At 41.3% G+C, this 13,632-nt stretch overlaps 1 protein-coding gene across 1 annotated transcript in view; it reads left to right on the top strand.

Annotated features, from left to right (window-relative positions):
• Nucleotides 1-13,632, top strand: part of UBXN4 (UBX domain protein 4) — a 30,166-nt gene that overhangs the window by 10,211 nt on the left and 6,323 nt on the right. The window contains exons 2-9 of the mRNA XM_006018400.2: nt 1,696-1,799; nt 5,344-5,489; nt 6,841-6,869; nt 8,158-8,276; nt 9,451-9,601; nt 10,043-10,151; nt 12,052-12,106; nt 12,317-12,481. Of these exons, the coding sequence (XP_006018462.1) occupies nt 1,696-1,799; nt 5,344-5,489; nt 6,841-6,869; nt 8,158-8,276; nt 9,451-9,601; nt 10,043-10,151; nt 12,052-12,106; nt 12,317-12,481 (878 nt within the window). The remainder of the gene's footprint in view (nt 1-1,695; nt 1,800-5,343; nt 5,490-6,840; nt 6,870-8,157; nt 8,277-9,450; nt 9,602-10,042; nt 10,152-12,051; nt 12,107-12,316; nt 12,482-13,632) is intronic.

The following is a 13,632-nucleotide window of genomic DNA, read 5'->3' on the forward strand; positions in this document are numbered from 1 at the left end:
GAAGAAATGAGAAATTTATTTTTAGGCTATAATGAGTTCCTCATTTCTTAAGAGCCACTAAGTATTGTTTTATTTTATTATAAAGGAGTCAGGAATCAACACATTTAAGCTATTTGACTAGGGGTGCATCAGTAAAGATTATTTGGGGCCAATAATGATGGCTGATTATTGACTAGCCATATTGACCGGTACCAATCCAATTGCTGATATGCAGCCCAGCAGCTTGGAGAGCAGCATCCAGCTGGTAAATTGGGGGTGGGGAGGGCGGACTCAAAGTCCCCGCAGTGAGGACTTTGAGTGAGGAGGGAGCGGGGCAGAGGCAGGTACTGCCCAGCCAGAGTGGACCAGGATGCAGGACATAGCCAGCAGCTCATCTGGGGGCAAGGGGGTGGCTCCTGCCACTATACTCACTCTCAAGGGAGGCATGGGGGGTGAGGGTGGGCTACCGCTGCAAGCTCGGGGTTGGGGCTACTCCAGCTTCTTCACAGTGACTGTGCTTGGGCCAGGTGGGGTGGGCAGAAGCAGCACTGGGAGGGGCTATGGTGAATTTTGGGGTGGCTCTAGCCCCCCCCGCCCAACCCCTCTCCCAGTGCTGCAGCCACCCACCCCATCCCAACCCATCCAGCCCGAGTGCAGCTGCTGGGAGGAGACTGGAACAGGTCTGGCCCTGAGTGCACAGCAGCAGGCCGTCCTTGCCCCCTGGACAAATCTGGTGGGGCACACCCCCCCCCCCCCCCCCCCCTCCCCGCCGTACAGTGGCAGGAGCCTCCCACACCCTCCAGATGACCCCTGGCTACGTCCCATGCCCCTCCCTGTTCCGGCTCCATAGCACCTGCCCCAGTCCCATTCCCTCCCTCACTCAGGTTGGGGTGGGGGGACAGTGACTCAATCTGTTCCCCCCATGGCCCTTCCCCCCCCCCCCAACAGACTTACTGGCTGGATGCTGCTCTGCAAGCTGCCGGGGTGCACTCCTGGCCCCATGCGTACTGTGGCTGTGTGCATGCACGCGGCATTTATTGGCAGCGTTTTCGGCCACATCAGACAAAATAAGCTGATTATTGATCATGTCAATTTTCCTTTTATTGGTGCCGATACAATATGGACCGATGTATCAGGGCACCTCTATATTTGACAGTTAATACCAATTCTTGAGAAGCTAAATGGTCTTTACCTGTTATCGGGAATATTTCAGTTTCCTGCCATCCTTGCCTATTATGGAGAATGCATACATCCTTCCTCTCTGTAGATCTCTGTATTTATTAATCACACTAAAGAGGAGCAGTCGCTATTTGGACCATACCAGTGCTGTGATCATCTGCTATAGAAATACTGAAGTGGTGCTTTTCCCATCTTGGAAACCGAAGAGCTCCAACAGACAGGGGTCTCAAGATATTTTTAGCAGTTTGGAATGCTGTTGCGTAAATTTTTAATTCCCTTTTTAACTCGATGTTTTATAATGCAATACTTATTTTATATATTTGCAGGGGGGTTAGAAATTTCAAGACGCAATTATTCAGTAGGAAATATTAGATTAACTTTACTTCTGAAATGGGAAAGGATTATGTAAACAACAATACACATGACTTAGCAATTTAATTTAAATTATGGTCACAGACCTTAAAGTAAGTATCATGAGACGTCGTTTATATAATACAGGTTTTCCACTTTTTCATTTGTGAATTCCCATCTTAATAGAGTGTATTGTTAATAATCTCATGAGTCATGACCAATTTGTGATCTCGCAAAAATACTTTGGGAACCGCAGCATTTGTTTACCAGAGGAAGTTAATGTTAAGCAAGTATTTAGGTATTTTTAGCAATTTAATAGGATAAGCATGTGTCCTTTCTGGGAGGTGAAAAGGAATCATTTTGCAGCCTGATTCATGCATCTAAATATTTTCAAACAAGGAAGAGGAGCCAGCAGTGTGATATCAGATGGCTCTTAGGAAACTAGCAGCCTCTGGGCAACTATACACAAACAGCAAGACTGCCCCAACGCACTGGAATTACAGCGCATTAATTACATTAATCGAGTCTGCTGGAGCAAGGTAATTACTGCGCTCCAGCCGACTCCAGCATCTTGTTCCTGCAGACTCAAGTGACTCCAGCATTCAACAAGCTTTAGTTAAAGTACTCCCACCACCATTTTTAAGCGTGGGGACGCTAATGCACGAGATGCTCTGGGAGCTTTAATTAGAGTGCCTCTCAGAGCTGCTCTAGTTAGTGCCCTCCCCCCCCACTCCTGGAGCATGTGTATAAATGCCCTCTGTCCCTAATCTGTACACTGGTGTTAAAGGAGAACAAGGTAGATATTTCTAGATCAAATAATTGTATAGCTCTTTCTTCCAGTGTTTACAAGTAGAAATGTTATATAATTTTTGCATTACACCTGCTATCAGTAGCACTTGAGATGAAAAACAGCGAATAAAATAGTCCCAGTGCTAAATAGGAAAATTGTGTTAACTAATGTGATAGGTACCGTATTTTTTCACATGCAACACTTGCCTCTTCTCCCAAAACTAGCTGCTGGAAATTGGAGTGTACATTATATGTAGAGAATACAGCAATAGCAAGTTCTGCTATTTATTAGTTGAAAATAGAATTTGCAGAGATCCACAGGGACTAAACCGGTGAGCAGGCTTGGCTGTCAGTAAAACTGCGACTGAGTTTGACTACAAGGAAAGAGCTTTTTTCTTTGTTGTGCCTTTCAGAAACAATATTTGTATTATAATCTGGGACATGTTGCATGCAAAAAAAGATGGTACTACATGGTGAAAACCCAGTGCATAAAAGTTTGCAGTATTTGTACATCAGCAGACTGAGATAAATACTGGAAATGAGAGTATAAATTGGATCTCAGCCTGGGAACATTTTGACGCGTTGTCTTTGTTTTTACTGGGATTTTTCTATTTAATGCTGAGGCAATTTAGTAAGGAAGAAGCTGTTGCTCATACCCGCTTTCAAAAAGCCAAGAGGTTCATAGCAGGGTGGATTCAGGAATTCACTGGTCAGGAAGCCTCAATTTAATCATTGTTTTCTACAAAAGGCTCATTCTCGTTGTTTGATATCCTTTATTTGTTTAACTTCTTAACGCTGCACTTTTTTAGAGAGTTTGAGTACACAAACTTGCAGAGAGATGAGAGAGCTGATACATAAGTAATCAGGTCTGTTACCTTTCCTTTTCATATACTGCTATTAACAAGGACATTCTCTCTGGAGACACAAATCCACATTTTTTTGAGAACTGCAACTAAGTGTCACAGAGATGCTTAATGGGACCTTCTACTAAGCACTGAGTCCTATTGGGTAGAATGGTTTTCTTCAATCTTTACTAATCTATAAAGGAGCCTCTGGGAACCCATAAAATTGGGCCCCTAGTATACGTCGCCTGTTGTGACGTATTTGTAAAGCTTTTGTACAAAGGTATGTATTATGTCAAAGAGTGTCTATAACAAGAAGTTATAGTCCCTATTCCATGATGATACCTCCGAGCTTTAACATATCTTACGTTAAAGCTATCTTTATATAAGGTTTTTTTTAAAGCATCTCAGATTGGCAAGGATGTGGAGGATGTCTGTCCTTTTGCTATGAGGCATGGTCTTTTTTTTTTTTTCCTAAGGACTTCTGAGCATATATTGAGAAACTACTTCTCTATCATTGCAGTGGGAAGACATTGACAGTGCCCTCATTTACCCTGCTTTTTACTAGGGTATGATAAACGGGGTTCTTAGGGTTTCAGGCGTTGTCCCTTGTTGTTGTAGGAGTGTTTGGAGTGGCAATGTTGAGGATTCCTTATGTAATTGGTAGCCTACAACACAGGGTTTCCTGGGCCGCTGAATCCGGTGCCCTTTCTAAGCCTATGTTTCTAAACATACTTCCCTCAATGTAAGGATGATGCTTCGGAGCAGCACATTGCTTTGAGTTCCTCATACTGAGTGTAGGTGATTTAATCTTTTCCCTTAGTAATTAAAAAAAAAAACCACTTTTCTGAAACTGGCTGTGATGGGGACAATGCCATACTATACTTGTGTACTTGATTCCTACTTAATTTTGAAGCCCTGGCTATGAGTGGCTCCTAGTGTCCGTCTCTGACCAAGGTAAGTCATTCCAACCCACAGCTTTATGCGCTTTATGTTCGCACCCCTGTGAAAGTATTTTCTCTCAAACCAAAAAAGAAAAAAACCTCAATGGATTTACTCCAGATTTTCTAGAACTAGTTAATTTATTTATCATTAAAAATGAGACTTTCCCAACAGGTAATTTTCAGGGTTAGAACATTGTAGTCTTCTGTAAGCAAGAATTTAGAGTCAGAGTTACTTCTGATTAGCAGCAGCATTGTTTTATGAGTACTGTATTTGCTGTCTGCTAATATCGGTAGTGCTCAGCCTCCTGGCCACAGGCTGGATGAGTGGTGCAGGGCTGATCACCAGGCTGCCTCTGCTTGGCCCCTGAATGCCTGGATCAGGCCCTGCACTCCCTTTGCCTGGGTTGGGCCCTATCTGGCTTGCTGGGCTCCCTATAGAGCCATGGAGCTTGCTGGGCTCCTTAGGGACCCCACCTGGCTGGGGTCATCTGACCTCGGTCCTCTTTCCTTCAAGGGGCAGGGGGTTGGACACTGATCCATTGTGGTCCCTTCTTACAATCTATGAATCTATGAAATTTGGCAGCTGTGTTGAGCACCCAGGTGCTAGATGAAAGAAACTTCTGTTTTGATGCATTAGCTATAATGAATTTGTCTTCTGTTGCAGTAATCATAATGTAAATCTCCATGCATACTACACGCAATGATTATCATACTATATTAGATTTGCTAGGTTCTGGGAGGCAAATGGGGTGGTAAATTGCCTGTTCTAAACTATAGCAAAAAATATTTAAATAAATAAGACTCGTTTGTGGAGAAAGATTTTTTGATGAACAATTTGGCAAGCTAATAGAAATCTTTGCCAAATATAATAATTGACTTTAAGCAAATTGGTACAGACTACTTGCTTTAAAATGCTTCAGGACTCTTTAATGCACATGTAAAACATATTAGTGATTGTATGCATCTTCTGCTATATACCATATTTCACAGAATACAGATTACATTTTCAAGGTTGGTATAATATATTAAAATAACTTCCTTGTGGCTTTTTCCCCCTAAAAATTATTAGGTGTCTTACTAATATTTATTGCATTTTAGGCTTTTTGGTTGTTTCTGACCGGTTTGAGTTCTGTAGTTTTAAATCTGTAGTTTAAATTCTTCGAGCAAATCTCAAATCACTTAGAATATCAGCTTCAGTTTAGGAAGTTTGCAGTCCCTTTCAGATCCAGACAGTTCTGAGAGTATCATAAAACTTTCAGTTTGTTGCGTGTTTTAACTTTCTACGTGTATTATGTCTTGTAGGTGATGATGAACAATCTACGCAAATGGCTGCTAGTTGGGAGGATGAGAAGGTGACTGAAGCAGCCTTGGAGGGTTTTGTTGCTATTAAAATTCATACCAAAAGGTTTGATCACATTCTAATACTTTACATTTTGTACAGTATTTTCCAGTCAATAATAATAATAGGAAGATTAATAAGAATACCTAGTTTTTTAAGACCTTACACCTGATTTGGAGATAGCCCTCCTTGCTCCGGAACAGAGGCTGGCATTCTAGGACTGGATCTGCCCTGCTAAACCCTTGGGTCTGGGAATCTGGCCTGCGGAACCATTGGGTCTGGCCTGTGAATGTTGGGCTTTGGGGTCAGGCACTCTCCTCTTGCGGCTGTGGGGAAAAGTATCTCCTGTGGGCAAGTCCTAGCATCCTTCTCTAACGCCTGCAGCCAGAAAGTTACTTACTGCTGCTGTAAAACAATGGCTCCTGACCTTTTTGGACCATCAAATGACTTTGAGAGACATTTTGAGAGGGAATTTACCATCAAACAGTAATTGAAAAGCTGGGGAAAGATGAGTGCTGGGGTCAGTGGATCACTTATAGACTCACAGGCCACTGGTGATCTACAGACCATCGTTTGGGAATAACTGCTCCAAAACTTTCTAAGTGATCTCAGTAGTTTTGATGCAGCTGTAGAAGAAAAAGTAGATTATGGAAATTTTTTCTTCGCCTTTGTATAGAATATCATATTTACATTCCTGATACTGTATTTTTAGCACCAGCCAAATCAAGGTGAGGTTGATGCTTTTTCTCTTTTTTGAAAGCGAAGAACCATAATGAAGTAATAAAATTAGACACAATGCAAGTATTCCAGGAGTGTCTAGTAGAAAACTACTTGGGGATACTTGCATGACTCTCAGAAACTAACGTTCTCATTGTCCCAACAGAAAAACCCAGAACAGAGGTGGGCCACTGTGGTGATTATAGCAGACACAGTACAAAAATACATGGGTGTTTTGTTGGTTACGTTGGTCATAAATGTAGCATCGTTCTTTGTGCCACCTGTTGACTCTAGTCAAAACGTCTGTTACTTTACAGCACTCAGTGGGTTTTATGTAAATTTCATGAGATATTATAAGCTGTCAGTAAGTTGGACGTGTGCTATCAGAGATCCAAAACCAGTTGTGGCTTACTCTGTTGTGCTCAACATTTTTTCTCTAAACCATCTTCTATTGTGGACTTCATTCCTGGCCGAAGTAGTCAGTATAGCAGTAATTCCTGGATGTTTCTAAAGCATCAGTCAGAAAATGTAATATAAGTTCATCTTCAGTAATGTATCAGGTATTTAAATAGTGCTGTGTGCAGTGGTAGTGTGTCACTTAGTTTGTGATGTGATAAGAGAGCTTGTTAACTCTTTAATCTAGGATGTAGACCATGTAAATGGTTAGTCCCTGCTGAACATCTCTTTTTGTTTTGTACAGTGAAACATGTCTACAATTTTCACAGATCTGTATCCTTTTAAAATAAGTTCACGTTATAGTTGACTACTACTGTATAACTACAGATGGCAGGGCAAGGTGGAACCTTAGCATCTGACTGGGTCAGAGACTTTTGTAGGAAAAAAGATGGTATGAATAGACTAAATATATGTAGCATAAGCTTTTGCAAGCCCAAGCTCACTTCATCATATGCTGTAAAAGGACTACTGATTATGCTATAAGATGCCATTCTACCCTGCCTTCTGCCTGATTTCAAATTAACACAGCTAGCTAATTGCTCATTATGTGATATACCATCCATCAGTTATTCAGGTGAATCTACGTAATTGAGTGTGTATCGATCATTCTGTGCTTGGCCTTTTCCTTACACTTCTCCTCTGAGGCATATTCTACTTGATGTTTTTTAAGACAGGAAGCTGGGCTAGATTGTCATTTCTCTGACCACATGTGGCTGTTACTATGTTCCTGTATATAGACCGCATAATGTCCCTAAACAGAAGATTCCTTCTTTTTTTTTTTTTTTAACTTTATTAAAAATAATCCATTCACAGCCTCAAAAAACTATGTATGGTGATGTCTACTAGTACTGATGATTAGCTTTTAAATATGAAACTTGAAATTCACAATTTGAATGTGCCGTGGAGGATGAGAAGAACAAAAGAAGTCGGACTTGGGCTGAATTCTGCTTTCAGTTACAGAGGTGTAAATTCAGAGGACCTCTGTTATGCATAATAAAGAGCATACTATTTAAAACTCAAACAATCCTTCATGGTGGAGACTTACAAGACCAGCCTTCAGTGTTGTATAATAACACTTGGTGTTTCGTTTTATTTGATTTGTCTTTCTACAGCATGTTCTGACTAAAATCCAACCAAAATGTTAGTATTACGTTGGGTATGCTCCATCCTCTGCTGGCTGGTTATTTGCAGAACGGATTTCTCTGTGGTTAACATTAAACCATAAATTAGTTTTTGTTTTGGTTCTCTCCCCCTCTTCCCCCCTCCAAGAAACAATCAGGTTTTCTGTCATATCCATACATAATCTTGTACTTTTGCTTGGGGACGTTTATGAATTCTTTCACAAACACTGATTCAAAGATATGCTTGATAACTTCCTCCTAAATGTTGTGTTAGAGAATATTCAAATTTAAATCACTTCAGAAACAGAGTAGGAAGACTGGACTGTTTCATAATTGTATGTATACCTTATTTTCCTCTTTTGGTTTACTTGTACATCTTTCCTTTAAATTTGTTGCTTAAACTACGTCCCATGTATTGTCCTTTACAAATTACCATTCAGATCCTGTAGTGTGTGTTCCATCCAGTTTCTTCATAGGAGACAATGGGGTTCCCTTGGAAGTAATTGCCGGCAGTCTCTCTGCTGAGGAGCTTATCACTAGAATCCACAAAGTGAAACAGGTAACAAATGCTGATGAATTGGCTTTATTGGTAAGATGCTAACCTAAGGTCTGTGCCTTTCCCCAGTTTAAGATAACAAGGGTCACTGGATTCAAGTGTATGTCTAGAGCGTGCATAAGCTGTTAGATCCTATCCTTTTTTTTACAGTGTTTTAACCCTTTTCACGTCATAACACATTTTGAAAGCTGTTTCTGTTACATAAAACAATTTCAGAGAGGAATCTATCTACCTAAGAGTTGCACAAGACAGATAGATGTGCTAAATCAGGGGTGCCCAACCACAGGCCAAATATGCGCACTATGGAACCAGTGCATCTGGTCCGCAGGGCTTTGCACAGGTCCATACATTTGGCAACGGGAAGAGTGGCCATTAATATTCCCTACAATACCCCCCCTCCGTGCTCTGTACGGCCGATGGGATGCAAGTTATGTGCCCCTCTCCTGTGGGGCCAAGCCATGCCTCTCCACCCCTGCTTGTGGATTTAGGTATGGGCCATGTCCCTTACCCTTCCTTGGGACTGGGCTACACCCACTTTCCCACCCCTATCCCCACCCCTATTGGGGCTGGGCAATGCCTCCTTCCCCTGCCCTGTTGGGGCCAGATCACATCCCTTTCCCCTGTGGGGTTGCTTTGGGGCTGGCCTGCCCCACCCCTCCCTCCAGTGCACAGGCAGATAGTGCCTGCTGTGCTACCCGAGCACTGGCTGGATCCAGCACGCAGATACTGGGCACTGCCAGTCCAGCTCGCTGGGCAAAAAGCTTGGACACCACTACTTTAAACAAATTTTAATCCAAGCTATCTCCTAGGCTCTGCTAGCAGGGGTCAGAAAACAAAATGGCTTCCAGCATTTGTATCAAATTAAACTTTTAAAAGCAATGTAAGTGATTAGTAGTAAACTAATACTATGTTATGACAATGGGCATATCCCACCCATGCCTGTATCTTTGTTCCAGTCAGACTATATAAGAAAAAGGATAAAAATAATGTGAAGGAATTGATAATATCAGCACTTATTTTTGTATTCCGATGTTCATGAGTTGCTGTACTTGAGGTGTACAAGACTTGTCTGCCCTCCAGAGAGAAGAAGGGTTGGTGAGGTTTGAGTTTTAAGCCTAAGAACATAACCAGCATTTTGTTATCCTTTTATTACTGCAGTTGTTTTCTTCTTTCGTAGATGCACACAGTAAAAAATCAAGCACTGGAAAACGAGAGTCAGTCATCTGCTCCATGTCCTTCTCTTCAGACTAATAGCCCTTCAGAAAATGTTCGTTCCAGAGCAGATGAGCTTTGTACAATGCAACCTGAGACTGTAAGCTCTTCTGCAGGTAATTTTAATGAGTATGTTTATGAGCACTACCTAATATACTTTCAAAATATTAATGCTCTGATTTGTTATTTCTTAAAATTAACATAAATGGTGGTAAGACATCGTGGCCTTTGGATATCATAATGCCCTCAGAGTGCATCTTGCAGAGAGTGCACTGAGCCAAATACTACTTTGTAATATGTAAAACATGATGTTTGTAAGGTAACAGTTAAAAAATGATGCAAGTATCATCTTCATAAAACTTAGGCCCAAATTTGAGGGTCATCGACCTTTCTAGTAATGTATTTTCTTTATATGCTTGCTAAACAATAGTTTGCAACAAAAGGTGGCAGAAGCTGGCCAGGATATTAACTAGTGTGACAATGGGGTTTCATTATAGCTTTTCTACGATCGTAAATCTGACTCCTATTTTTCCTCTTCTGTGCCTTAAAACTTGAAGATAAAGCATGTGCAGATCAGGCGAGTCAGCCTCAAGATGCAAGTAGTTCTTCAGATGAGAGAGTGACTGATCTTCAGCCTGCGAATGACCTTGCAGTCAAAGTGGAAAGGTTTGTACTTCTTTGGACTTTCCATCCGAACTAATGTGCTTAATACATTCCTTGAATACTAAATGAAGTGGAAGAATCACTTCCCTTGACTTGCAAATGACACTCCTGTTTTTGCAAGGACATACTGTTGGCTCATATTCATCTCGTGGTCTAATGTAACCCACAGGGCTAAGTACAGACAGTCAGAAAGCCTGAGGCTGAATCAGTTCAGTCTTTGCAGGTTAGTCTAAGCCAGGGGTTTTCAAACTTTTCTGAGCAATGGTCGAGGAGCTGGCGGGGGGAGGGTGGCAGCGGTTGCACACGGAATGGCAGTGTGGGGTGGTGGCAGCTGCGTTCAAGCTTCTTCCCCCGTGTCCAGCTGGCTGGGCGGTGCCTGTTTGGCCCGCAGTGGCGTGCCACTGCCCTCACCCCACCCCAGCCCTGCTTGTGAGGCAGCAGTGTGGGGTGGCAGCACTCCGTTGCCACTCACCTGTGCTTACCCTCTGAGACCTTTCAAAGTACCCACGAGGGTACACGTACCCAGGGCTGACAACCCCTGGTCTAAACTGCACAGATTAAATTGAAAGAGAAGTGAACAGATGCCTACTTTTGACTCGGGAAATGCAGCCACATGCCTGCAGTGGCTCAGGCCAGAAGCCAGGGGGTGCTAGAACACAGCTCTCTGGCTATGTGTTCACTTTCTTTTCCTGCTGCCCCTGAGGTCTCTGGGATTTGCAGTCCAGAGTTACAGCAGCAGGACTCTGCAGGGTTGCTCATCACTTCCCCTTCCTGCTTCCAGGTGCCCCTGGGATTTGTAGTCCACAGTCTCAGCCAGCAGTAAGTTTGAGCAGGGGAATGGGTGTTTAACCCCCGCTTCCTGGCCCCAGACCCCAGCTGGGGCTTGCCCGGGGGGGGGGGGGGGGATTTCTCCCCCTCCCCCCCAACCTCTTGCCAGCCAGCCCTCACTGCTCCAGCTAGGGAGCAGAGAGGTGGGGCTAGCCCTGCTCTCTGGAGCAGACAGCACAGCTCAGCCCAGGGCTGCAAAATGCTTGGGGACTCGTGATTTAACTTAAACCAGGAAGGGGTCTGGGACAGAAGTTCCATAAAGCAGTTTGACCCAAATCAGTTAAATCTGATACCGCATTCAACCAGGTTTATCTTAAATCAGTTTCAGCTATTTTGAAACTGGTTTATGTGCACTGAGCTTGTGTTCTGTTACAGGTTTTAACCAGTTTCTCATCACTTGAACCAGTTTATTTGTAACTTTTGTCCCTAGCCCAGGTCTTTCTCTGCAGTACCGCAGCCCAGCTTTCGTTCCCCAGACTTGGTGTCATCTGCAAATTTGCTAAGTGTGTACTCGCTCCCAACCTCCAAATCCATTAGTAAAGATATTAAAAAATGCTGGACCCAGGACAGACCCCTGGGGAGCCCCAATTGATACCTCTTCCTAAATAGACATTGTGCTATTGATGACTAATTGTTGGACATGATGATTTGGCCAGTTTTGTATTCACCTTACAGTGGATTCAAAATACCTTACTACGTCTCACTGCGTCAAAGAGGAAATACTTTTGGAGTGGTTGGAAAAAGATTGCAAAGCTATTCAGTCACTTAATGGGGATTAATAGAAGGCATAATAAAACTAATAACCTTAAAAATATTGGAGATTGGAACTTAATTGGTGAGTCACCACGTAAGGCAAAATGTATTTTTAAATTCAGTCTGTTGCTACCATGGCCCCACTTTATTACAATTCATAGTTATTCTCATTTTCCCTCTTTGTAAAATTTTAGATGGTGTTTTATCATCACATCTTTTTAAATGCTAATTCCATAAAAGCAAAAAGTTAAATAAAATGTAAATACTCCAAGCTGTAATTCTAAATGTATTTTTGTCTTTTGTTGTTTTTTTTTTTATATAGGCTAACAAAAAAGCTTGAAGAAAGACGAGAAGAGAAAAAGAAGGAGGAAGAACACGTAAAATATAACTAGATTTATCACTTAGCTATGCTTTTCTTTTTTATTTTGGTTGTGCTTTCATTATCTAACACTTTAAAAAATAATATTCATAATTATATAGAAATCCCACTGTCTTCAAGTGGGGCATCTAACATTATTAAGTCAAGTTTCATTCCAGTCTGTAGAAATATTTTGTTGTTTCATTAATGCAAGTTATGTTCCCTTCAGAAAGAAATTAAAAAGGAAATTGAACGAAGAAAAACTGGGAAAGAGATGCTGGAGTACAAGAGACGACAAGAAGAAGAATTGACAAAACGAATGTTAGAGGAAAGAAACAGAGAGAAGGCGGAAGAAAAAGCAGCAAGAGAGCGTATAAAACAGCAGATTGCAATGGTAGAGTTTTTTGGTCTTATAAACACGGATAAAGTAAGCTCATGATTTGAGTTTATTAAATCTTTGCAAGGACCCTAAGTATCCTGGAAACTTAAGATAGCTGATTCTAATGCATCTGACCTTATTTTGCTTTTCTGAGCTTGCTTTCAGGTAATAGGAACTATTATTCTTAGGATGTACATTTTAGAAGGATCCAGTGTTTTGATTTGACACAGAATGTTTTTCTTTTTTCTTTAATTACAAAATAAACTACTGTGTGTCTATATGCACCAAACACAATAAACAATAAGCTCCTTTTCCTGAAATACCAGATAGAAATGGTGTTAGCATGTGACATGGGCCAGAACAAGTTTTTTGGAGTATAAAAATGGGATTGAGCAGCACTAACATACTAGATTTTGAATTGGTGCTAGTAAAATTAGGAATATGGTAAATTAAAAGGATTTTGGAGGGGATTTTGTTGAGAAGGAACTGGCTAGTTCGCACTCCTTGCATTTGCCAGTAGGCTTATCAACTAGCCTTTTTATCATTACAAATACAATTACGGGGTTGTAGATCTATGTATCTCCTTAAAATTTTAAAAAGTAAAATAATGGAGGGTTTTCCCTAAGACTTACCAGAGGTAAAGCTGTAAGAACTATTGCCCATCAGTATGTGATCATATTGTACCTTTGTTTCAAATCCATGATTCTTAAATCCCCAGGCTTAAAATTAGCTTTGTGTAGGTGGATCCTGCACTGCCTTATTCCTTTCAGGGTCAGTGCTAAAACTTCTGTGTTGACAAAATAAACTTAAGCTGTTCAGAAATAAACATTTTCTTTTACAGTGCAATATTCAAGGTTCTTCTGTTATTTCCCTTTGAAGTCTCTAAAGGCTTGTATTATAACAACTTTGCATGTTTGGTTTCTTTAATAACAATAATTTACTATATTGAAAATGCCCTTTCAGTGATACCTCTCAATATATTTGTGATCTGCACTCTTACACATGTGTTTGCTTTTTAACACTGAAATTAGGTATACAAAATTGCTGGTAAATCTTGTGATTGACTTAGTTCTACCAAAATTTGTCTTTTACATGCAGAAATTGAATTTAGATTCTGGTACTCAGCAGAAGGTAAATAGCTTTTCAAACAGTAATAAGACACAGAA

The sequence above is a fragment of the Alligator sinensis genome, unplaced genomic scaffold (genome assembly GCF_000455745.1).
Source record: "Alligator sinensis unplaced genomic scaffold, ASM45574v1 scaffold277_1, whole genome shotgun sequence".
NCBI classification, from domain to species: domain Eukaryota; kingdom Metazoa; phylum Chordata; order Crocodylia; family Alligatoridae; genus Alligator; species Alligator sinensis.